This window comes from Molossus molossus, unplaced genomic scaffold, assembly GCF_014108415.1.
Source record: "Molossus molossus isolate mMolMol1 unplaced genomic scaffold, mMolMol1.p scaffold_m16_p_7, whole genome shotgun sequence".
Classification (NCBI taxonomy): Eukaryota; Metazoa; Chordata; class Mammalia; order Chiroptera; family Molossidae; genus Molossus; species Molossus molossus.
This window is the reverse complement of record NW_023425401.1, coordinates 107,982,755-108,008,943: the sequence shown is the minus strand read 5'-3', so window position 1 is coordinate 108,008,943 and position 26,189 is coordinate 107,982,755. Positions and strand designations below refer to the sequence as shown.

The following is a 26,189-nucleotide window of genomic DNA, read 5'->3' as shown; positions in this document are numbered from 1 at the left end:
CGGCCGCTCCGTCCCCGCCTGCCCCGCGCGCCCCGAGCAGGCCGGGCCCGACGGCCGCGCGAGCCCGGGCGGGGGAGGCAGGCCGGGCGCGCGGGCGGCGCCTGCGGAGAGGCCGGGGCCGGCCTGCGTGGGGCCGCGCGGCGGCGGAGGCGGCGGCGACTCCGGGCCGAGCCGGACAGCGCAGGGCCATGGCCGAGGTGGTGAGGGCGGCCCGCGCGCGCACGGACGCGCGGACTCGGGGCCCCGGGGACGGCCTGCGCGGCCCGGGCTCGGCGGCCCGGCCGGGGGTCTCGGTAAGGGACAGAAACGCCGCTTCGGGAGGGGGGGGCTCGCGCGCCCGCGAACGGGGGGGTCGCTGCGGGACGGGAGCGGGGCGGAGGAGCGGGCCGCCGTCCGGCGAGGCTGCGGGGGCGCGCCTGGCCTGGCACGCACGCGGGCCGCCGGTGGGCGCCGGGTGGCGCGCTTCGCTCCCCGCGGGGCGGGCGCTGCGTCCGTCGGGGTTGCCGCCGCACGTTTTCCGCAGAGCTCGGCCCCGCGGAGCCTCTCGCGGCCGGAGCGCGGCGCTGACGCGGCTCTCCCCATTTCGCGGAGCGGAGACACTGAGGCACAGACACCCGGCCGCGACCTGCCCTGCCCGCCCCAAGGTCACGTAGCGAGTCCTCCGTGGCTCGGTGCCCGCGTCCCCAGAAATGCCTGCCTCCCGGGCGGCAGGCCTGGACGGGGTGGGGGCGGCTCCGGCGGCGGCCTCCCGGGATTACGGGCCTGGGCCCGGTGCGCGGTGGCGCGGCCCGTCGGGGGTGGGGGAGGGGGGGCGGCCGGGTGGGGAACGCGGCAGCGCCCCGCGGAGCGTCTCCACCGGGTGTGTGTTGGGGCGGGGGGGCTGGTGACCCTCGGGCTCCGCGCCTGGGCCTCCAGCCTGTGTGCGTGGTGGGCCCCAGGACGAACTTTGGGTATCTAGACGGATGGGGCCTGGGGAGGAGCGCCTGAGGGCTTGGGGGCTGATGGGACTCTTCAGGTGGCCATTCTTACAAATCTGTCTGAAAATCCCCCCGTGGACCTGCTCGTAGAGACGCAGCAGCCGTTCTGGGAGGATGGCTGCATGGGGGCCGGTGCCCCTGAGCCTCAGTTTCCTGTTGTGCACAGGAAGGGGCCAGGACGTGTGGCTTTCTGAAGGACCCCTCAGTTCTCAGATAATGATAGTAATAAAACTCTTAGAAAAATAAAGTGAAATGAGGATTTTAAAATGTCTACCTCCAGATCGGCAGGGCCCTATATAATTCTGGGTAAATCACACTGGGTCATACAAGAAAACGGCACAGCTTTCTTGATAAGTCAGAAATGTGTGATTGTGTGTTTTTCTGCTCGTGTGGCATGAATCCTGAAGACCCCGTATACATTTAGGAGACATGGGGTACGGAGGGACAGTTAAATCCTATAAAATACAGTTCAGAAGAATGCTGTCCCCCCCTACAGTTGAAGACTACAGCTTATTAATCTAAGATACAATATTTACATCCTTCTCTTGGGCCACTTCTCTCTGCTTAAGATAATATAAAGCCATTATGAAATGATAGCCAGGGACTTTTATTTGGGGGCAGGGAAGGGGACATGCTCCTGTGTGTGGCCCCACACCCCCTCCATAGTCCTCCAAATCTGGAAATGGAGAGACAGTCTAATAATAGAAAGCAAAGAAATGGTATTTTCCTTTGAGCTCTGATTAGACTAGTTGGTAAAGATGTCTTGCTCTGCTGGCTTTATTTACTGTACTGGAGCTTGTTTTCATTGTTTCAGTTAAACCCCCGAATTACTCAGGGAGACTAACTTGGCCCCCAGGGGATTTTTCCCTTCTTCCTAGTAGTTGTAGGCAAATACCCTAATCCCCTCTGAGGATGGAGCCATAACGTGCCTATTGTATTACATTATGCTAGTCACTTTCCCTGTGTCTGAGGTTCCCATCCCAGAGGGCCGTCCAGTCTTGCCCTCACCTGTGAAGAGTGAAGAGTTGAGAGGTGGCTTAGTTGTTGACGAGCCTTCAGTGTTTGCAGAATTTTGTGCCTATGCCATGTGCATTTTCTGAGGGGGAGAATCCATAACTTTCATTAGGTTTTCAAAGGGATCTCTGACTCTACCTTTTTTTTTTTTTTTTGGTACGGGCTCCTAGCAGGAACCGAACCCGGAACTCTCTGGTCCGCAGGCCAACGCTCCAACCGCTGAGCCAAACCGGCCAGGGCTGACTCTACCTTTAAATGGAAATGTCTTTTCAGGCAGGGCCTTCCACCCCCGTACTCCCCCAATAGAACCTCCCACAGATCTTTGTTTAATTTCCAAGCCTCTGAATTTTATTTTTTTTAATATTTTTTATTGATTTCTAGAGAGAGATGGCTGCCACCTGCATTCCCCCTACCGGGGATTGAGCTCGCACCCAAGGCATATGCCTTGAACAGAAATCGAGCCCTGAAACCTTTCAGTGCATGGGATGATGCCCAACCAACTGAACTTGAAAAGTAAAACGGATTCAGAGCACCAACCAGCTGCCTCAGTTGACAAATGAGACGTACAGTGTGGGCTGAAACCCCGGCCCAGGAGCCAGACCTTGGGCAGTTACTCAGCCTCTCCTGCCTCAGCTTCTTCATGTGCAGAGAGTGATAAATAACAATTCTAGTAGTCCCTATAGCATAGGTTTCCATGAAGATGAAATGATAGAACCCTTTAAAATGCTTAACACAGGCCCAGCTGGTGTGGCTCAGTGGATTGAGCGTTGTCCCAAGGACTGAGAGGTCCCAGTTTGATTCCTGGTCAGGCCACATGCCCAGGTTTCAGGCTCGATCCCCTGTGGGGGGCATGCAGGAGGCAGCCAGTCAACGTATCTCAGATCAATGTTTCTATCTCTTTCTCTAAAAATCAATAAAACCATATTTAAAAAAATAAATACATAAAATAAAGTGCTTACCACAGTTCATGGCACATAAACGTCGAATAATTGTTAGCTATCTCCCAACTAATTAGCTGTCACCTCTGGTCAGCTGTTGTATCATACTACTTCAAAATCTTCTTGCCTGAATAAAGTCTTAAAACTTTAACCCGGCCCGGCCAGTGTGGCTCAGTGGTTGAGTGCCAACCCATGCACCAAGAGATCACTGGTTTGATTCCTGGTCAGAGCACATGCCCAGGTTGTGGGCCCGATCCCCAGTGGGGGACATGCAGGAGGTGGCCAGTCGATGTTCTTTCTCATCAATGTTTCTGTCTCTCCCTCTCTCTCTAAAGTCAATAAAGAAAAAAAAATTTTTAAATCAAAAACAAAACTTTAATCCTTGGTTTAAAATTGCAATGGTGTCTTAGTTAAGAGATTTATAAGTGAATGAATGAATGAATGGAGAAAAAGAAGGTGATAGAAGTATAAATAGGTTTAGATAATCTTTGGTAAAAGACTGAAGGAAGTTTATTATTTACCTAATAATTTTTTTTCTCATAACTCAACAGTTTATACTGTTCATTCAGCGGCCATTTATTGAACACATACTATATATCAGACTGGACACAGGGGATATGTTTATTTTCAAACAGAGAAAATGGGACTTTCAGTTACATTAAAGATCCCTAGTTTCTGGTGCATAGTAATTGGCATTCAGTAGATTCATTGAAGGAGGCTGATGAGGAAACGCACAAAATCGTCACAGGAGAGATTCTGTCCGGTTCCAATAAAGGTGTTGGTTGTCCGGATAGATAAATGCGGAACTCGTCATTTAGATGTTTGCTTCACCTTCCTGAAGACAAAAGAATTCTCAACATGGATGTGTCAAGGTGGAGAACAGGGAAAGGGAGACATATTAAAATCCCAAAAGGAATCAGTTTCTATTTGAGTTCTAGGCCCCTCCAGTCATGACACGAGTCGCAGAACAGGCGGACTTCAGCTCTGCTCCCAGCCCTTCCTTTCCTTGTTCCCCACCTCACAAACCACAGGGAGGAACCCAGACCACACCGTGGACCATCTGCCCGGGGACCGCCCGTGGGCGCGGCTGAGTTGCCATGCCCACGCTGTCTTCTTGCTTAGAGCAGAAACCAGTTTAGAATGCCCGGAAGCCCGTTCAGCCTCTTCAGTAGGGTCAGGGTCCGTATAACATGCGTCAGAGGGTCCGTATAACCCGCACCGTAAAACTTGGAGGAATTTTATTGATAAGTCAACAATTCAGCTTTTATCAGAGTCGGTGAAACTTAAGGTCCTTGTGTGTATCTTCACTAGTGGACAAAGTGTGAGAAAGAACATGGGCACCATGACTTCCTGATGATTGGAATAGGAGGGGTGGGGCTGGACGACTTACCTGCGAGATAGGTCAGCTTCAGCACTGGCCCCCGCCTGTGATCACTTCCCACCTTGCTGGGAGTCGGCATAGGAACAGAGCCTGGCATTGACATACTTCCGCTCTGTCATTTTCCAGAGTTTTGCTTTATTAAAGAATGCTCAGACAACTCAGCGAGGTAGCAGGCTGTGTCAGATTATTATCCTCATTTTATGAATGAGGACACTGAGAACAGAGAGGTCAAATGGCCGGGCCAGGGTGACACAGGCAGCAATAGGTGTGGGCAGGCCGGAGGGCCAAGTGTTCTAATTCAAGGCAAGTACCCTTTCTCCTCTCTGACATTCCGACTCGTAGATGGTAGCCGGGAAAAGTCTATTTTGAAAAAAGAGTCAGCTCCAGAAAAAGCAGAAGGTGGCATAACCATCTTTTATTTGTTAATGGTTTTGTAATTGATGCCTGAATGAGCTAGGCTCTCAGGAAAAGATTCGCATCCATAGAACACGTTGCCCCCAGTGCCTTTTTAATGTGGGTATCTTCGGTGTTTGTTTTGCCAGCTAGAGACTGTGGCCTTCACTCCTGCCCTTTTCCTTGAACACAGGTCCAGCAGCTGGACATGGAGACCCAACGCTCATCGCCTCTGTCATTCCCCAGTGTTCTGCCAGAGGAAACGCCGAGGCAGGCCCCTGCTGGACTCCCCCAAGAAGCTCTGTTCCAGTCCCGTGTTCTTCCCCCCAAAGAAATCCCTTCTGTGTCTCCCTCCGTTCCCCGGCAAGGCTCCCTACCCCTCACTCCCAAGCAAGAGACCTCCGGCCGGATGCCACACATCCTCCAGAAGGGACCCTCACTCCTGTACCCTGCTGCCTCTGAGCAGGAGACGCAGCTCCAGGGCCCCCCGACTTCCCAGGAAGAGACCCAGTATCCACCCCCAGCTGCTGCTGAACAAGAAATCTCGCTTCTCTCTCACTCCGCCCACCATCAAGAAGCCCCACTCCACTCCCCTGAGGTTCCTGAGAAAGACCCCCTTAACCTGTCCCCCACAGTTCCTGAGGCTGACATGGACCCCCTGCTCCAGAGCCCAGTTTCCCAAAAGGAGACCCCCTTCCACATCTCTTCTGCCGCCCAGAAGGACATGCCGCTCCCAACGGCAGAGATCACCCGCTTGGCCGTGTGGGCTGCCGTCCAAGCGGTGGAGAGGAAACTGGAGGCCCAGGCCATGCGGCTACTGACGCTGGAGGGACGGACGGGGACAAATGAGAAAAAGATAGCCGACTGCGAGAAGACGGCCGTGGAGTTTGCAAACCACCTGGAGAGCAAGTGGGTCGTGCTGGGGACCCTGCTGCAGGAGTACGGGCTGCTGCAGAGGCGGCTGGAGAACATGGAGAACCTGCTGAAGAACAGAAATTTCTGGATCCTGCGGCTGCCCCCGGGCAACAACGGAGAAGTTCCCAAGGTAACCCTGTCCCCGCTGGGGCTCCCAAGGAGTGACCTGAATGAGAATGTGTTTTAGGAATTTAGTGAAATATGAAAGAAGGGGAAAGCGACGGTTGAGAAGGGAAAACACATGGTGATAGCCAGGGGTCAACATTGCTTTACTAAGAACAGGACACGCCAGTCAGATTGTTTGTCCTGTTGATAAAAGCGTAGGGGAATACGTAGGTCGGAGGAAGGTCCTTGTGATCAGGGACCGTCGACTTAGAACAGCATCCAGTGATGTCTGAGGATGAGAAGGCAGAGCGAAGGCCAGGTGATAGAGAGGTGCAGTCAGTCCCCAAGTGTGAATTAGCAGTTCACCACCAGGGGAGAGGGAACTCGGGAAATAGTGTGGGGCTCTGTTGGGCTTTTCTGTTTTATTTCCCTCTCTCTCTTCACCCAAGGATATGTTTTCACTGATTTTTAGAGAGAGGGAGAGAGATAAAGAAAGATCGGTGTGGGAGAGAAACATCTGTTGGTTGACTGCCAAACACACGTCCACCGGGGATGGAACCTGCAGCCTAGGCATGTGCCCTGACCAGGAATTGAACCCACAAACCCCTGGTGCATGGGATGATGCTCTAACTAACTGAGCCCCCTGGCCAGGACTGGGCTCAATGTTTTTATCAGTTGACTTACAAATCATGTTGATGCCAATAAAAATGTGATCTCAAGAGGGAGCCTAAAAAAAACTAGAGAACATTAGGGGTTTTTTTGTGTGTTGTTTTTTTCTTTATTGATCTTTAGAGAGAGAGGAAGGGAGAGGGAGAGGGAGATAGAAACATCAGTGAGAGACAACATCAATTGGCCGCCTCCTGCCTGCCCCCCACTGAGGATTTGGGCCACAACCTGGGCTTGTGCCCTGACTGGGAATCGAACCAACAACTTCTTGGTGCATGGGTCGATACTCAACCACCGAGCCACACCAGCGGGGCAACATTAGGTTTTAATACTATTTTCCAGGAGATTCTGCAAGAACTTGAAAGTTGACTGGGTTTTGTTCTGTGCCTTTCTGCCGCTGCCCTTTTTCCTAGCCTTTAGGAAAGAACTTGGACTATATTCTCTAGGCCAGCACTTGTCCAATGTTGTTGTGTATGCAAATCACCCGGGAGCTTACTACAGGCAGAATCCGATCTAGTGTGTCTCGGGTGGCACCTGAGAGCCTGTACTTCTCACAGGTCCCCTAGTTGTGCTCCTGCTGCTGGTCTGCGCACCACGCTTTACAGCAGCGAGCTTATCCTGTCGGCGAGACAAAGTCTACTCGGTGGGCTCAGGACCACGGCCCAAGCCTGGCCAGACCCCTTGGTGACACCCCAGGGCTGTGACTTTGGGCCTTTCCCACTCTGGTCCTAAGAAGAGGTGTTTGAGCCGGGCCAGGGGGTTGGGACCATTTGTTTCCTTGGGATTTGACAGTGAGGGCCCGTGACAGCCCTCCAGCTGAGCTTGTCCTGTGGTTTCAGGTCCCTGTCACATTCGATGACGTCGCCGTCCATTTCTCGGAGCAGGAGTGGGGGAACCTGTCCGAGTGGCAGAAGGAGCTGTACAAGAACGTGATGAGGGGCAACTACGAGTCTCTGGTTTCCATGGGTAAGGAGAGGGTTTCCCTTGCCAGGGCGCCTTGACACTGGCCGGAGGGTTGACCGCTAGGAGTTCTGAACCCCAGTACTGCCGATCATGGAGAATGAGGGGAACCGAATGTTAGAGAGGACAGCAGATGTGAAAAACGCTCTCCTATACTTACGTACATTAGGGCGTCCCAGATTGGGACAGCTCATGAAGAGAGACACCACTCCACGGAGGAGCCACGGGGGCAAGGGGAGAAGGCAGACTCAGATATCAGAGGTCTCTTGCCTTTATGTTGTTTTCCCCATGGACCCTATATGTATATTTTTAAATTAGTTTGTCCAACTAATTATCATTAAGCAAGCGTGAGGTGCTTCACAAGAATCCTGTGCAGTCCTCATGCCTGTCAGTAAGGGAGCTGGGGACAGAGGTGGTCACTCCTGTTTAAATGGTCAGGTGACCGAACACTGTCATCTGTTGAGGAATTATGTCCCCTAGGTTCCCATCCCCCTGTGTAGAGAGGAGACTGTGACCCAGGGAGGACCTCGGTCCCCACCAGGAAGTCAGAGTTTCACTGAGATTCCTCTTACCCCAAAGTCTGTGGATTATTGTCTTCATTAAGTAAGAATATTTAAGCATGAAAACCTGGAGAAACTATGGTTTTATATATATCCCTTTCTCTGATATGGAGACCTCTTTGGGCACACAAAAAAAGTTTTAAGAATATTAAATATACTACTGTGTAGAAATGTCGATTCTTGCTATAATCGCTTGTTCATTTCATACACATATATCTCCTCATAGGATAACTTTTCTCTTTTTAATTTGTTGTTCTCTTTTCCTTTTAAGTATATACATAATTGTGCGAATTCAGCAATTCAGATTTATGTAATAAAGAGCACCCCCTCCCCCCCCCCGACCAGTGCCACTCCCCAGCGGTAACCACATGGACCCACTGGCCTGAGTGGCTTCTCATAATTTTCTGTGCACGTGCAGACATAACACACGATGCGCGCACTAGTGCGCACGCAGTTTGTGGTTTGCACCAGTGAGATCCTCCACTCATTTTGCCTCGTGGTGGGTCACAGACAACTTTCCACGTCCACACGCACAGGCCGGCTTGGGAAGACGAACCGTGACATCCAGTGAGCAGCCACCGGACTGTGTCTTCTTCCTGTTAGCGTGTTGCCCTGAACATCCCTGCGGGCCTGTGCGCTTCGGAGTATTTCAGCGGGTGTCTGGAGTAAAGAGGGTGCACATTCACAAGAGCGTCGCGGTCACTGCTGCGGCACCCTCCCGAAGCCGTGTGCGTCAGGCCGCGGGGTGCGACAGTGCCTCTTCCCCACACCCTGGCCCCAGCTGCAGTGCTTCTCTGTTAAACATTTGTCTGTCTTGACGGGTGAAAAATGATACCTCGCTATTTTAATCTGTATTTCTTTGATAATTAGTGAACTTGTTTATCTTTTCATGTGCTTACTGGCCATGTCTTCTATGAATTGCCTATTCTAATCTTTGCTTTTTTATTTTTTACTAATTGTAGAGACTCTTTCTGTATAATTATGGATAGTAGCCCTTTGCCTTACATACGACAAATGAGAAATGTGTGTGTAATGATATTTTTTCCAAGTTTCTTCATCTTTTAACATTATTTCCAAAGAACTTTAAACATTTTTTTTTAATCCTCACCTGAGGACATTCCCCCCCCCCTTTTTTTTTTGTTCAGATAGAGTGGGAGGGAGAGAGAGGAAGAGAGAGAGAAACATTGATATGAAAGGGACACATCGAGTGGCTGCCTCCCACACGACCCAACCAGGGCCGGGGACAAACCGCAGCTGAGGTACGTGCCCTTAGTGGGAACCGAACCCAGGTCTCTCTGGACCACAGGCCTACGCTCTGACCGCTGAGCCAAACTGGCCTGGGCAAAACTTTCAACTTTTTTAACGAAAGGAAACCTATCAGTGTTTTGTGTCATGGCTTCTAGATTTCATCAAGATAGTTTTGTCTTTTATAAAAATTTAAATCCCTGGCTGGTTTGGCTCAGAGGTTAGAGCATCAGCCTGCAGTCCAGGGAGACCTGGGTTCGGTTCCTGCTAAGGGCATGTACCTCGGTTGCAGTTTGTCCCTGGCCCCAGTTGAGGTCGTGCAGGTGGCAGCCACTCGATGTGTCTCTCTCACATTGATGTTTTTCTGTCTCTCTTCCTCCCTCTCTCTCTCTCCCGCTCTATCTGAAGATAAATGAAAAAAAAAAAAGTCTTTAATACCTTGTGCCTTGGTCATGTAAAACCTGAGCAACAGGAGTAGCAGGTGACAAAAGGGTCAGTTTGCATTGGTGGCAGGCGACACCCCACCACAAGTCCCCGCATGGGAAGACACAGTATGTGGGTAACACATACATCTACGTGCATGTACACACGCACTGTGGGCCCCAAGAAAGTGGCAGGAAACTTGGCTCATTTCTTTTCCAGCATTGCTAGCTGCAGTTAGGGGAGCTGCCCTGGTGTCACACCCACACAGGGGACACCTTTGCAGCATCCAGTGCCACCTCACCCCATAGTATATCTCCTTTCCTTCCTTCTGCCCAGACTATGCAATTTCCAAACCAGACCTCATGTCTCAGATGGAGCGCGGGGAGAGGCCGACCATGCAGGAGCAGGAAGACTCCGAGGAGGGCGAGCCGCCTGCAGACCCCAGTGCTGGTGAGTGGCTGCCGTCTAGATCTTTCAGCATTGCAATCCAGAGCAGACCCTGGGCAGATGCGTTAGCCAGCTGTGTGCAGGAAAGAGGTCCATCTGCAGGGGCTGATGAATAATAGGTCTGCTGTTGGATTCCTTGTCTCCGGGAGTTTTGACATGACCAAGTGTTACCTCACTGTGCAGGAAACAAAACCAGAACCGAAAGAAAGGTGGTCACTTGCTAGGGTGCTCACGTATGATGGAGCTCCCCGGAGAAGGGCCACGTCTGGGTTCTGCAGCCGGTCAGTAGGATAGGGACCCACGTGGACTTTACCTGAAACACCCTCCAGTGTGCAGGACAGTGTGTAGACCACATGTTAGATGGAGGCAGCAGAGAGGCGCCAGGTAGGACTGGCTGTGCAAGCGCTGACTCTAATGTTTGGCTGCCGGTCTTCGAATCCTGGCACGTCTGCTTACCAGCAGTGTGACTTAGTTACCCGGCCTTTATGGAGGTCTCATTTCTTCATCTATTAAATAGGACTGGTACTAATATCTAGGGCCTGGCGTGCTGACTGGCATGTGGCGACGGCCCAGGCAACACCAGCTGTTGTCACTCGGCGTGGGGTGTTGTCCCTTCCACATTGGCCACTCAGTAGCTTGCACCCTTAGGCCGCGGTGCTTTCGTGGTGTGTAGTTTGCTTTGGGAGCTCCCAGTTTGGAATTGCCTTTGGACTTGCATGGCTTAGCTTGAAGGTCTTCAGTGGGAGCTGGTCTTTGTCCTTTTGTAGCCAAACATCATTGGTGATCATGGAGAATGGTCTCACTGAGGCGTACGGTCAGGCCTGGCTTTGAGGAAATGTCGTTGATTCTGGGACCTCTAAACTGGCTCCGAGGATGAAACATAGGGAGGGATGTCAACCCCATGGACTAAGAGCAGAGATGACTTACAGAAGAGACGGGACCCCGTGGGAAAATAAGTGCTGGCATGTTTCAGAGAAATTGGTGTCGTTACTCTCCAGAGATCCTGAATTCATCTGGCAGACAATAAAGATGGATTTGAAAGCAGATGAGAATGGAGGGGTTGAGGCAAAGCATGGCACTTGGCAGAGTGATCTTTTGTTTGGAGGAAAGTAAGTCTGTATCTGAAAGGTTTGAGTGGTCAAACCACCACCCCCCAAAAAAACCAAACAAACAAGGGCCACACGGGAAGAGAGAGATTCAGAGTAGAAGAAATGAGGAAGAAGGCTTGCAGGGTGAGGAATGAGGACGTGGGAGAGTTGATCTGTGGTTGAATCCTAAAATCCAGCCTGACGTTTCAGTGTGGTTTTGTGGTCCAGGTGCTGTTCTTCTAACATCTGCTTGGAAGGACTGGAATGAGCTTGTCGCTCCCCTTCCTCTGTTCACTTGTTGCTCACTCTTCAACGTTGGGCCTCCCACAAACTGGGGCCAGAATCAAGAAGCAGAGAACCCCAACCCACGATGTCCCGGGCTGGTTTGTTCTGGCACATGCACGTCCTCGGCCGGAGCTTCTGTGGGAAGTGACGGCCTCGCAGAGGCTGCCTTGTATGGCTGGAATGTGCCATTTGCCCCACTAACCATCTCCAGCCACTTGGAGCCTGGATTGGGAGGGAGGATGGGAGAGGACACGGGAACCATTGCTCCAGGGCTGGCCTTCAACTCGCACCTCTGTGTGAAACCAGGGGCCCTGGCCTCTGGAGAGCAGGTTTGTTCTGAAAATCTGTAGTGACCAGAGCCCCGAACATGCTCATGGTAACCTGTCTGTCCTTACAAGGGTAGCTGCAAAGCCAGCCCTGGGCCAGACCTAACAGTGTGGGGATCAATTATCTAGGGGAAAAGCCTAGAAAATTTAGACTTTTCATAGCTCCCTACTTGTTTGCTTAAGGTGGGGCTTGCTAAAGCCTGTTGGAAATGTTGATGGGAGAGTTAATGATGTAGAATCGGAAAACGTCGGTACAATGTGAAGTCGATGTAAACAAGAGAGGGAAAAAAATTGGAGGCAAACGTACCAAAATCATATTTCTCAGTGCTTTGCAGGATTTTTTGAAGTGAGCGTGTATTACTTCTTATTTAGTAAAAATAATTGTTTTTGAAAAGCCAATTCATGAAGAATGACTTTGATTTAGTGATGGCAGATTGAACACGTGTCTACTCTGTCCTTCCCCAAATCCTTCTAACACAAGAGTGAAGGGACTTTCAAAAGAATGGACAAGGAGACAACAGCAACCAGATTGTGGAATCCTGAAAGCAAAGGGCTGGGTGGTGACTGATTTCGAAAGCCGCAACCCAAATTGGTACTGAAGAAAGCAGAGGAGAAACCTGATTTGCACCCCATCCGCACTCAAGACTCAGGAATGAGTACCAGAGACTTTAGGTTTCTTTGGAAATAGGGGTAAAGGTGAAGCTAAAACAGAGGATTTGTTCAAGGTCTTTTCTTGTTTGTTTGTTTCCTTTATTGATTTTAGAGAAGAAGTGAGAGGGAGAGAGAGACAGAAACATCGATGAGAGCCCTGGCCAGCTTGGCTCAGCGGTTGAGCATCCGCCTGCAGACCAGAGAGTCCCGGGTTCAGTTCCCGCAAGGGGCACGTACCACAAAAAAAAAAGAGAGAGAAACATGGATGAGAGAGAACATTGATTGGCTACCTCTTGCATGTCCCCCAATGGGGATCGGGCCCACAACCTAGGCATGTGCCCTGACTGGGAATTGAACCGGCGACCTCCTGGTGTATGGGTCGAAGCTCAACCACACTGGCTGGACTGTTCAAAATCTTTTAAAGAGGCCTTTAAAGGCACCTCCCCCTTCCTCGCTTCCCCCAATCCTGGCATCTGCCTCTGCCAGCTCTGGAAGAGGACCAAGGCTAATTCTCCGGAAAGGGTGAGCAAGAGGGTCTCTGGGTGTGGGCGCCAGGCACAGTTGAGGGCGAGGTAGGTACCATGTTGAAAACAAGGGGAAAAGTGAGAGTTGACATCCAGATGTTGGGATCACCAGCCTTCTTCCCCAGCCTGGCTCCCACAATGACGATGACATCCAGGATTAAACACCCTCAGGGCAGCATATCGGAAGAGTTTTATTGGGAGACTTTTGGGACCAGCCAAGAAATCTCCCAGTGAAATCATCCTACTGGGAGGCGCGTTGTCGGCAGGTGCTACCTCAATGCACCAAATTTTGTTCCACTTGAACATAAATGGACAGCCAAGGACCACAAGACACTCGGAAAAGCCTCTCATATACAGAGACCAAAGGGGAAAAGGCAGAAAAAATAAATTTTGAGAAAACAGACCATGCAGAGAGGAAAAAAGGAGCGTTGAAATACACACAGACATATATAATCCTGAGAGAGATAAAAGTGAATGCATCCATGACACAAAAGTATAATGCTTTTTTTTTTTTTTTATCCTCACCCAAGGACATTTTTCCATATTTTGTTCAGATAGAGTGGGAAGGGAGAGAGAGAGAGAGAGAGAAACATCAACATGAAAGGGACACATCGAGTGGCCGCCACCTGCACAACCCAACCAGGGCCTGGGACAAACTGCAACCAAGGTACATGTTCTCAGCGGGAACCGAACCTGGGTCTCTAGGGACCACAGGCTGATGCTCTAACTGCTGAGCCAAACCTGCCAGGACTAATGTTTATTTTTTTTTAAAGTATAGGAAGAACTCTTCAAAATTAAAAATATGGTAATGCAAGATAGAAGCTCAGTAGCAGTGTTAAAAGATAATTCTGAGAGCATATCTCAGAAAATAAAGCAAAAGGCACAAAAAAGAAAATAGGGAAAGAATAAGAACATGAAAGGACGTAAGTCCAATGTCCAGATAATGGAAATATCAGAAAAACAGAATAGCAGAGCCCTGGCCAGTTTGAGCAGCTGGAGCACCGACTCACTGACCAGAGTCAAGAGTTCGATTCCAGTCAAGGGGACGTACCTCAGGTGTGGTTTGGTCCCCAGCCCTGGTTAGGGTCATGCGGGAGGCAACCAGTCGATGTCTCTCTCACATCAGTGTTTCTCTCTCTCTCTCTCCCTTCCTCCCTCCCTCCCACTCTATCTAAAAATCAATGGAAAAATATCCTCCGGTGAGGATTTAAAAAAAGAAGAATAGCAGAACCAGGAAGGAGGGGATTAGCAACAAAATAATTCAATGGAAATTTCCAGCTACACCTGAAACTATGTCAACTATCATTGAGAAATAAAAATAATAAAAAACAAATTTTATACAAACCAAAAAAAAAAAAAGAAAGAAAAATCCCCAGCACCGAAAGACATGGTTTTTCAGTTTGAAAGTGCCCACCCACCATCAGAACAATGGGTAGAAAGAGACCCACACCTTAGATACTGCAGCAAGAATTTCAGGGCCACTGGGGACAAAAGAGACCCTGAGGACTTCTAGAGAGAGAAAACGGGTTCACACAGAGGAGCAAGAATTAGAATGACTCCGGACTTTTCAGCAATATTGGAAGCTACAAGACCGTAAAGCACTGCCCTTAAATTCCTTCACATTTTAAAATTGGAAAATACCGTTCACACATTCTAGAATGGGATATCCAGCCAGACTGTTCTAATTTAGTGTGAGAGTGGCATCGAGGCACTTTGAGGTGGTCACATCTCCCATGCCCCCCTTCTGAAAACGGGGACGTAAACCCAGAAAGGTGTTCGGGGCTCCAACACACGAGGTGAAGGGAATCCCCGCTGCTGTCGAAGCCCCAAAACACAGCTGTGTGCCTGGAGGTCAGCAAGCCAGACTGGGCACGTCCGAAGGGTCCAGAAGTTTGTTCTTCAAGTAGATGAAATTGAGACATATCCAGTACGTTTGCATGTTTTGAGAAAAGAGTTACGGAGCACAGTTAGGGGGAAATTCATGATAATTAATAGTAAGCCAAGCAAGAGAAAAAATTATTGGCTCCAGGGAAAAGCAAAAAGGTTTACAAGCATAGAACAGTGCTTATAGCATATACTACGTGGTTCAATTTTAAATAACATTTGCATAATCTAAGAATGGAAGCACCCAGTATGGATCCAGTCAGAATTACAAACTACATTGGAAGGATCAGGGATCGTGGAAGTAGTACGGATGGATGGGGAAGAGATGGTCCTCACCTGTAGCTCTGAGAAGTCAGTGGATTGTACTTAAAACTGAAAGTTCAAGGAGTAATAACAGAAGTTTGTTACTCAGAGTCACGGAGATAAATGACAAAAAATTAGCTAGAAAAAATGAAAGTGCTTGCCTCTGGGGAGCGGGTAATAAGGGGTTGGGGTGGAAAGGAGCTGTTTAAAAATGGGTTTTGAAGAACTCTTCAACCCTCTGGCCTATGTGCATGTATAACTTTTTTAAAAGATTGTAAAAGCTAATATACCAAACATGTTTTTAAATCTAACAGGAAGTTCAGCCATGAGAAGGTTGGAGAACCAATGTCAATCATCCTATCTTTGCTTTGAGCTGGTAGAGAAAGTTAATGTGGCAGTACTGCTTTTTACTTTCCAATTAAACAAAGTTTCATCAAAAAGAAAAAAAAATACAGCCAGGCTGGTGTGGCTCAGTGGATTGAGTGCCTTCCCATGGACTGAGAGGTTCCGGTTCTATTCCCGGTCAGGGCAGGTGCAGGGCTGCCGACTGGATCCCCAGTAGGGGGCGTGCAGGAGGCAGCCGATCCACGTTTCTCTCTCACATCGATGTTTCTATCTCTCTCCCTTTCTCTCTCTCTCTCTCTCAAAAATTCAATAAAAACATTATTTTTTAAAAAGAAAGAGAAAAAAAATACAGTGCTCACTATGGCAGAATGTGTACTAAAATTGGAACAATATAGAGAAGATTAGCATGACCCCTGGGCAAGGATGACAGGCAAATTCATGAAGCATTCTATATTTAAAAAACAAAAAACATGCAAAGAAAATATACAGAGAGTGAAAATCCCACACTGTTCTCCCATAGGAGTCAACAGTTTATTCCAATATAAGTGCAAATAGTAACACACACACACACATAATACACACACATCCTTAATTTTATAAGTAATACATAAATACATATCCATTGTAAAAAGAAAAATCCAAACAGCATAGAATTATATTGTTTGGCAAATTTTTTGTTTCAATAATATGTCTTTGACATCTTTACCTGTCAGAACATGTAAATCTATCTTGTTTTTTGAAATAGCAGACTATAGTATTCTGCACATTGATTTTATTATTTATTTAAACTCCCATCCATGTGCATTTAGAGTGTTTACATGTTTCAGTGCTTCATTAAAGGTCCTTTATGTCTTGTACACTTGTCTGAAACTTATTTAGAAGTAGATTTTCTGAGTCAAAGGAAGTACCCATTAAAAAATTTAGTAGATATTAGCAAATACCCTTCAAAACACTTGTTCCAATTTATATACCTTCATCTATGCATGAAACTACCTGTTTCCACACATCCTTGGCCATAGTAGGTATTATTTATCATTTTATTATTTGCTAAAGTGATAGGTAGAAAGGACAATAATTTGGTGCTTTCATTTGACTTCTATAAGGGTAAAGTTGAGTATATTTTTATACCTTTGTTGATCACTAGTACCCTAGTATGTCTTACTTTATGAATTGTCTTTTGCCCGTTGTTCTTTTAAACTATTATTTTCGTTGTTGTTAATCCTCACCTGAGGATATTTTTCTATTGATTTTTAGATAGAGTGGAAGGGGGAGAGAGAGAAACATTGCTGTGAGAGAGACACATTGAATGGTTACCTCCCACACGCACCCCAACTGGGGTCGGGGATCGAACCTGCAACCCAGGTTCATGCCCGTGATCAAGAATCAAACCCACAACCCTTTGGTGTGCGGGCCAACACTCTAACCACTGAGCAACACAGACCAGGGCATTTCGGAAGCATATAAAGTCTTCTGAGTCAAGAAACAATGAAACAATCCCAGATGTTGGGGTACATGACCAGAAGTTCATTGCTCTGGGGCCTAGATGGCAAATTGTCTCTCAAGTTAGATCGTTTGCAATATTTTGCTTTCAACAAAATTAAAAGAGAAACTAATTAAGTTGTCAGCTAATAGGTCATTAAACTTTTTTTGATATATTCACCATGTGCTTTCGTAGCATTATAATTCAGAAGTTCTAAGAATGAAGTAATGCCTCCCTAACAAAGCTCCTGCCAGCCCATCTATTTATCTATGGAAATGAGCTTCCCTGGTGCTTTTATTTATAGAAATAAAAAATAGGAATAGATTGGATTATGAACTCAGTCTCATTCAAACAATGAGAGTATTCGTTCTCAGATAAGTGAACTAATTGGAGAAAAAAATTCTTATGCATTCTTGTAAGAGAGACATTTTTAATCAGTTTTTTTTTTTTCTATCTTGAATAATTGTTTATCACCCTACAGTAGTAATAACTAAGAGTAACTTAAACCAGGAAAAAACAACAACAACATGTAGAGCCCTGTGGTTATTAGAAATGAAAACAAAAATTAATCTTTCAATTTACATACACATTTCTGAGGCAGAGTGGTAGATGAGGTGATCAGTAAAAGGCTTCAAAGCATGAAAATATGCTCTATTAGGATAAAATTCTGTGGGCAAAGTGGGAATGGAAATAGAAGTTCAAGGTGGAAAGGAAGGACATAAAAATTCCAGCTATCAAAGAAGAACTTGTTCGTGTATTTTTTAAGTGAAGAATGGTAGGTTTTAAATTGCTGGGGTTCTTAAGCTGCATTGGCTACATTCAAGGGTGATGGAAGAGTTTATTTTAAAATATCAATATTTACAATACTCCAGAAATTATATCTTTTGCAGTTATTGAAGCATTTTATATGTTTATTCATAAAAGGTGCAGAGGATACGTAGTTTTAAAAACATATTTTAGGGAGGAGGCAAGGAGTAAAAATTTTTTAAAAATTTTTTTTCTTTATCGATTTGAGAAGAGGAAAGGAGAGGGAGAGAGAGAGAAACATCGATCAGCCGCCTCCTGCATGCCCCCCACTGGGGATCCGGCCCACAACCTGGGCATGTGCCCTGACTGGGAATCGAACCAGCATGGGTGGATGCTCAACCACTGAGCCACACCAGCCAGGCAGAAGTAAAATATTTAAGGAGTTTGTCAGGAAGATCTTTTTCTGGTGCTGGAGTCATGCTGATTTTGTGGGTTTAGTGCAGAGATGAGGACTGGGGACAGAGAAGAGAGGGACACAGGTCATGGGGCACAGATCCAAGGGGAAACATGGGCAGGACTAAGGGAACAAGCAGAAGATTTAGGGGAGAGAAGCGAGACACTGCTTTTCCTGAGCATGGGAAGGAGAGTCGAGTCAAGATGGTGACCTTGAGGTAGAGGTAAGTGTGGATAGAGAATAGGACACAAATGACTTTGGACGGTGAGAAGAGACCTTCGGAGACTCGGTTCTGAGGGACAGTAGCCACCGTCTGCGTTTAGCCTGGGGGAGGGGATGCAGCCTGGGAGTTGCTATATATTCTGTCTACTCCCAAATGGGTTGAGTTGGCCAATCAGAGAGGAGTTAAAGGATTGCTAAACGTCAGAAAACCCAGTTTGAGGTTATCGGGCATAGTTAGTAGCATCCTTGGTTGATTTCTCAGCGATGTGGTCCACTTGACTTGAGAGTGACGAGGGGATTTGGTAGAACAAAGAAGAAGCCTTGTAGAGGCAGGAGCCAGCGGCTTTGTCCACTGGTTATCTGGTTTCTTTTATTTTTTCCATAGTACTTACCACCTTCTAACATACCATAGAATTCACTGGTTGTGTTTATTGCCGTATGTAGGATGTATGAGGCGGGGAGCTCTGCTGTGGTCCCCAGTGTATCCCAAGCCACCAGAATACCGCATAGTTTGTGCTCAATAAATATCTGTTGAGTAAGCGTTCAGTGAATGAACAGATATGTTTTTGCATTATACATTTATAATTTACCTAATTAGCAAAGTGATCATCCTGTAAGGGTTATGTTGACACAACTCAACCCATAGGGAAGAAAATAAAGTGGAACCGCTACCTCACGCCATACACAAAACAAATAAATTTCAGGTGCAGTAAAGACCTAAGTGTACATAATTAAATGATAAAAACCTTGGAATAAAATCTAGGAGACCAGATGAACCATCTATGACGGGAGAGACCCTCTTAACTAAGAGAGAAAACTCAGGAGCCATGAAGAGAAAGAGGGACACATTTGCAATATGAAAACTGAGGAATTTGTGTAGTAGAAGGTAACAGTCGGCAGACAAATGGTAGATTTGGGGGAAGTATTTGAAATGTTGATAAGAGCCAATGGGTTATCTTTGACACAAAAATCAAAGCACTCTTACAAATTGAACAAAACACAATTGGCATGGAATCAAATCTAAAAGGCTAATAAGTAAATGATATTGAGATAACCCTAGTCAGGGAAGTGGAATTAAAGTATCGTAAGTATCACTTTACACCCATCTGACTAAGGAAAGTTCAAAAGCATGGTGTCCATTGCTGGCAGGGATGAGAGGGAAAGGATGTTCTGTTGCTCGGCTGATAGAATTGAATTGTCACAGCCTTGTTGGAAAGCAGTCTGATGACATCCATTAGAATGAAGAATAGATGCCTTTTGACTTCGCAGTCCCAGTCCTCCGACTTGTAGAAATAAAACCACAGTTTTGTAGTTCGATGTATAAATAAATGTTTATTGCAATATCGTTCACCATGGCAAAAGACTGGGAAGAAAAGGGAATGTTCTTCATTCAGTAAGGGACTGGTTGAACACATTACAGTATCATCCTCACCCTGGTGTGCATGCAGCTTCGAAAAAGAATGCATTAACCTAACTGTGGAGAAAAATACCAGGTTAGTTACAGGAGTTACCTGGGAAGGTCATAACTGTGAAATGGGAAGTGAGGGAAAGGGGAAGGCAAATTGAAAGGAAAAAAATACTGCACTAAAGGACTAAAATGCATGCTATAATCCCATTTATGTAAAATGATGCTTGTGTGGGTAATGACATTTGAAATTAGCCTACAGACTTATAGGCAAGTTTAACAAAATGTCAGGGCTGAGTGTCCAGAAAATTATGTCTAATCAATGCCAACTTAGTATTATGTTTCTTTAGGATCTCTAAAATAAGAATTTTTGAAATGTAAATTCTAGTGCAGGTAGAATGAACGTGTTCTGGGTTCTTCTGTCCTCCCCTTCCCCCTCCGCCTTCTCTCAGCCCATGATGGCATCGTGATTAAGATTGAGGTGCAGACCAACGATGAGGGCTCAGAGAGCTTGGAGACGCCGGAGCCCCTGATGGGACAAGTGGAAGAGCACGGCTTCCAGGACTCAGAGCTGGGTGACCCGTGTGGGGAGCAGCCAGACCTGGACATGCAGGAGCAGGACAACGCGCTGGAGGAGTCCACGGAAGGCTCCGGCGAGTTCAGCGAGCTCAAGCAGATGCTGGTGCAGCAGAGAAACTGCACAGGTCAGTGGGGGCAGGGACACTGATGATCCAACAGGTGTGTGACAGAACCCCAAGCACGGCCTCAGGTACAGATTTCTTGCCTCAGGGTTTGTGAGCATCTGTCTCCAGGCTAGGGAAGAAGTTATTACAACCAAACACTGACTAGGTCAGATGAGGATCCCTCCTTCTACAGGCAGGAAAAGATCAAGTGAATTGCCCGAGATAGTGGCAAAGCTAGAACCTCCCTATCCTGATGTGTCCTTGATTGTTCTTGTATCACCCTAGAAGTCTCACTGGACTTGAAAATTTCAATCCTTGGAGAGCACCTTTTTAAAAATGACTGACTACTTTTTCTGATAGAATCTAGGCATCGTTTTTGTTTAATGATAAAATCTCAGAATCACCATTCTGCATACCTTTGTGAGTTCAAGGAGAACAGTAGGGAAGTAGACTCAAAACAGCCTTATCCAAGGATGTCTTTTGTGGTCATTTTTTGATGCTGAACCATCTTTGCATTCCTAAGAAAAGCCCTACCTGATCATGATGGTCTCTTTGTTTTGTTTTTTTATTTTATTCTTTATTGATTTTTAGAGAGAGCAGAAGGGAGGGGAGAGAGAGAGAGAAACATCAATGAGAGAGAACATAGATTAGCTGCCTCCTGCATGCCCCCCACAACCTGGGCATGTGCCCTGACCAGGAATCAAACTGGTGACCTCTTGGTGCATAGGTCAGCGCTCAACCATGGAGCCACACCGGCCGGGCCATGGTGGTGTCTTTCTTAAATACACTGTTAGACCTAGTTAGCTACTATTTTATACAGGAGCTTTACAACTACATTCATAAATGAAATGAACCTGAACTTGTCTTGAATCGGCCTCATCTAGTGTTGGAAACAACATTTTACTAGACTTAGTAAATTATCTGGAGAGCTTTTGCTCTTTCTTCTATATTCTGAAAATAATGTATAAGTTAGGAATTAAGTGTGTTCCTTGAAATTTTGGTAAAACTCACTTGGGTTTTAGTTTTGGCTTGGATCATTTGTTTATGTGTGAAAGTCATTGACCATCATATCAATTTACATATTATTTATATTTAGAAATATGTTCACATCCATATTAGTTAGGTTTCTTTATTTTTCTATTTTATTTTATTTTTTATTTTTATTAATTGAGTTGAGAGAGAAACGTTGATTTGTTGTTCCACTCATTTATGCAAGCATTGGTTGCTTCTTCTATGTGTCCTGACTGGAAATCGAACCCACAATCTTGGCATATCTGATGACATTCTAGCCAACTGAGCTACCCAGCCCAGGGTATTTTAGTTAGTTTTTAAAAGTATCATGTTAATTTTTAAAAGTTTTTTCATTTTATCTTTTAAATTCATCTGCAGTTTGCTTTTTTGGACTCAATAATAAAATATGGACATCCTTCTTGATCAAAAGATGTGGATCTAGTTCACTTTTATTTTTTAAACAGTTTTTTTATTCTCACCCGAGGATTTTTTTTTATTGATTTTAGAGAGAGAGAGGAAGGGAGAGGGAGAAAGAAACATCGATGTGAGAGGGAAACATCCATTTGTTGCCTCCTGCATGCTCCCCAATCAGAGATCGAACCCAAAACCTAGGTATGTGTCCTGACTGGGAATCAAACTTGCAACATTTGGTGTATGGGATGATGCTGACCAACTGAGCCACCCAGCCAGGGCTAGCTCCTTATTTTTAAATATGTTTTTATTTATTTTTATTAATTAGGAAGGGAGAGAGAGATAGAAACATTGATTGGCTGTGTCCTGCACACCCCCTACTAGGGATCAAGCCCGCAGCTTGGGCATATGCCCTGACCAGGAATCGAACTGGGATCAGTCTGTGGGATTATATTCATTCCACTGAGGCACACCAACCCAGCTAGCTCCTTACTTTTAAATAAGTGCATGATATTTCAGAAGTCTTTTTAATATACTGTGTTGTTTTTCACAAAAGAATAATGAAAGACACAGGCTAATTGTGAATAGATACTAAATTAGAACTTCATAATAGAAATTCCAGATTGTCCTTTGAACAGTCTCCATTAGTTCTAATAGAGCCTTAGAAAATTACTAAACAGCCAGGCCAGTGTGGCTCTGGTTGAGCATCGACCTGTGCACCTAGAGGTCATTGGTTCGATTCCTGATCAGGGCATATACCTGGGTTATGGGCTCTATCCCCAGCAGGGGGCGTGCAGGAGGCAGCCAATCGATGTTTCTCTCTCATTGATGTTTCTCTCCCTCTCCCTTTCTCTCTCTCTAAAATCAATAAAAACATATTTTTTTTTTCAAAAAAAGAAATTACTGCCCCGGCCGGTTTGGCTCAGCGGTTAGAGCATCAGCCTGCGGTCCAGAGAGACCTGGGTTCGGTTCCCGCTAAGGGCACGTACTTCGGTTGCAGTTTGTCCCCGGCCCTGGTTGGGTTGTGTGGGTGGCAGCCACTCAATGTGTCCCTTTCACGTCGATGTTTCTCTCTCTCTCTCTTCCTCTCTCTGCCTCCCGCTCTGTCTGAATAAAAAAAATGGAAAAATGTCCTCGGGTGAAAAAAAAAGGAAATTACTAAACAGTCCTTTTGGGATTTTGAGCCCTCAATTTTAGGGCCAGATGTTCCATTTTTGTTTCATTAAGAAAAAACAACTCCGATGTTCAAGTAGAGTCTGAATCTTCCAAGGCCCACACTTTCCCCTCTGTCTTTCATAAACAACCCTGGATAAACACCAGGGCAACTAGTTACCAACCTCAGAAGCTGCTTCCTCCTTCCCTACCTTTTAAGCATCATGTTCCTGGGACGTTCCCGGTCACTTCCTGCCAAGAATCCTGACAGTACTGAGGCAGCTTTGTGTTGTGGGGAGAGACCTGAGTCGGGACTCAGCCCATCTGTGTTCTGACTGGGACGCTGCATGTTTGTTGTTGTTGTTGTTGTTGTTGTTGTTTCAGAGGAGTAGTAGAAAGTGACATGGCCTAGCAGTCACTAACAAACTTACAGGACCGTGGCCAGGCCACGGACATCGCCTGCTTCAGTTTCCCTGTCAGGTGCGGGGATAGAGTAGGTGGTTTCCAAATTGCAAGCTCTGAAAAGGTCTGTGACTTTGTCTACTTTATTTGGAAACATCACTTGATAGATCCAGGCTTGGATGACACCAAGTCTGTGAAATGGGGGCAATTCTCACTTGATTACCCTAGAATAAGATGTTGGGAATACGGAAAGAACAGTTATGAAATGCTCTGAAAAAGGTCTCGTGTGTTTTTAAGAATTCCACAAGTGCAGACTATTATTGTGTCTCCCAGTTCACAGGTGGGCTCAGAAAAGCACGTGACTTTTTCATGTCACACAAAGTCCCGCATTAACAGTGTTTAGGGAGTACCAGGTAAGTAGAAGGCACTTGAGTCACACGGGCATGGGAGGCCACCCGTTTTCTCTAGGCCTTACATTCTTGTGGGCCACAGGAACTCAGCCTTATTTAGGTCCTAAAGGGCTTGTGGGAGAGGCAGAGGAAACCCCCTACCCCAGCTTCAGGGTTGGTAGAGCCCCACTGTGCAGGTGAGTCCTCCACCTGTGCAGGTGAGATGCTGCATGGGAAGGCGGAGAACTTCATCCCGGGGAGATGCGCTGGCACATGCTGTTGGCCAAAGGGGCTGAGGGCTGTAGGTTGGGGTGGTCAGGGAAGGCTGTAGGGAGAAGAGAGGATTAGATTTCGGTGTTCATTGATGGGCACGATTTGGAGGCATGGAAAGGAGGGTGAGTAAAGGCACCTGGGAGAAATCTTTATCTGAGTGCAAAAAAAAATGTAGTGGGGCTGAGCTGAGTTTAGGTAGAGGAGACGGTAGGGAGGAAAGGTTGACAGCTTGTGAGTCAAGACCCTTTTGATAAAAGGAGAAGAAACCCAACCCTTAAGTAGCTTAAATGAAAAATCAGTGTTTATGGGTTCGGATAACTGGTAGGTTCAGGTGTATGCCAACCTCAGGCACCTGGACCTGGGGGCCCCCCAGGAGGGCTCACGTGCTGGTGTCCTCCCCGGGAGCTGTCTGGGAGGAACAATGCCAGCATGGACCAGACCCCGCTGCCAGGGGAGCTTGGGAATGGGCACCAGCAATGTCACCTTCCTATCACAAGGCTCGATCTTCCCAGCTTCCTCTGCGAAGAGTTCCAAGAGGATCTAGACGCATTCCTGACCCAAATGGCTGTGTTGGTTATATGTCCGACCCCGTGGGGGTGGGGCCACAGGCGGCAGGCAGTGGAAAGGAGTCTTGTCCCAAAGGAAGGAATTCGGTGACGGTATCTATGCCATGCTTGTCGGGAAGGATGGAGCAATGGTTACCTAGGTCCAGGTTACCAGCACTAGGCAACAGCTAACGGTCTTCTTGCTGTCTCTCCCTCCCTGTCCCTGGTGCAGAGGGTATCGTGATCAAAACTGAGGAACAGGAGGAGGAGGAAGAGGAGGAGGAGGAGGATGAACTGCCGCAGCACTTGCAGGACCTGGGGGAGCTGTCCGGGAGGTACAGCGCCAGCATGTACCAGACCCCGCTGCCAGGAGAGCTGTCCCCCGAGGGCGAGGAGAGCCCCCCGCCTCTGCAGCTAGGAAACCCGTCGGTGAAGAGGCTGGCACCGGTGTCCCATGGAGAGCGGCACATGAGCGACAACCGGAGCTCCTCGAGCCAGCAGCAGCGGAACCGGCGCGGAGAGCGGCCCTTCACCTGCATGGAGTGCGGCAAGAGCTTCCGCCTGAAGATCAACCTCATCATCCACCAGCGCAACCACATCAAGGAGGGGCCGTACGAGTGCGCCGAGTGCGAGATCAGCTTCCGGCACAAGCAGCAGCTCACGCTGCACCAGCGCATCCATCGCGTCCGCGGAGGCTACGTGTCGCCCGAGCGCGGGCCCGGCTTCGCCCCCAAGCACACGCTCAAGCCGCGCCCCAAGTCTCCCAGCTCCGGCAGCGGCGGCGGCCCCAAGCCCTACAAGTGCCCAGAGTGTGACAGCAGTTTCAGCCACAAGTCGAGCCTGACCAAGCACCAGATCACGCACACGGGCGAGCGGCCCTACACGTGCCCCGAGTGCAAGAAGAGCTTCCGCTTGCACATCAGCCTGGTCATCCACCAGCGCGTGCACGCAGGAAAGCACGAGGTCTCCTTCATCTGCAGCCTGTGCGGCAAGAGCTTCAGCCGCCCCTCGCACCTGCTGCGCCACCAGCGGACTCACACGGGCGAGCGGCCCTTCAAGTGCCCGGAGTGCGAGAAGAGCTTCAGCGAGAAGTCCAAGCTCACCAACCACTGCCGTGTGCACTCCCGCGAGCGCCCGCACGCCTGCCCCGAGTGCGGCAAGAGCTTCATCCGCAAGCACCACCTGCTGGAGCACCGGCGCATCCACACGGGCGAGCGGCCCTACCACTGCGCCGAGTGCGGCAAGCGCTTCACGCAGAAGCACCACTTGCTGGAGCACCAGCGCGCGCACACCGGCGAGCGGCCCTACCCCTGCACGCACTGCGCCAAGTGCTTCCGCTACAAGCAGTCGCTCAAGTACCACCTGCGGACCCACACGGGCGAGTGAGCTGTCCCCCAGCCAGCTGCGAGGCCTGAGCCCAGCGGGCGGGGCACCCCCCCAGCCCCTTTGCTGTGAGCCCCCTCCCCTCCTTCGTCCCTCCTCCCAAGGACACAGGGGTCCTGAGACCAGGTCGCTTGCTGCCATGTTTACCCGGGGCTCCAGGGGTGGGGAGAGCTCGGACCTGGGAAACCCCTTCGGGCTGTTA

The 26,189-nt window shown here is 48.1% G+C and overlaps 1 protein-coding gene and 1 non-coding gene across 2 annotated transcripts; both read left to right on the top strand.

Moving 5' to 3' along the window:
• Positions 1 to 259: 259 nt before the first annotated feature.
• ZNF777 (zinc finger protein 777) lies at positions 260 to 26,189 on the top strand. Its single transcript, XM_036246916.1, has 6 exons — positions 260 to 293; positions 4,897 to 5,748; positions 7,229 to 7,355; positions 9,914 to 10,027; positions 20,191 to 20,442; positions 24,837 to 26,189. Exons 2-6 carry the CDS (start codon positions 4,912 to 4,914, stop codon positions 25,988 to 25,990), a joined length of 2,484 nt encoding a protein of 827 aa, XP_036102809.1. The 5' UTR covers positions 260 to 293; positions 4,897 to 4,911; the 3' UTR covers positions 25,991 to 26,189.
• LOC118620552 lies at positions 15,782 to 15,888 on the top strand. The gene has a single exon (XR_004957466.1). It is a non-coding gene; the product is annotated as a U6 spliceosomal RNA (small nuclear RNA).

Bases quoted from the DNA above. Each gene is read 5' to 3' on its own strand.
- ZNF777 (XM_036246916.1), top strand. From the start codon at position 4,912: ATGGAGACCCAACGCTCATCGCCTCTGTCATTCCCCAGTGTTCTGCCA. The intron at 5,749-7,228 runs GTAACCCTGTCC...CTGTGGTTTCAG, and splicing joins ACAACGGAGAAGTTCCCAAG to GTCCCTGTCACATTCGATGA. The intron at 10,028-20,190 runs GTGAGTGGCTGC...GCCTTCTCTCAG, and splicing joins GCCTGCAGACCCCAGTGCTG to CCCATGATGGCATCGTGATT.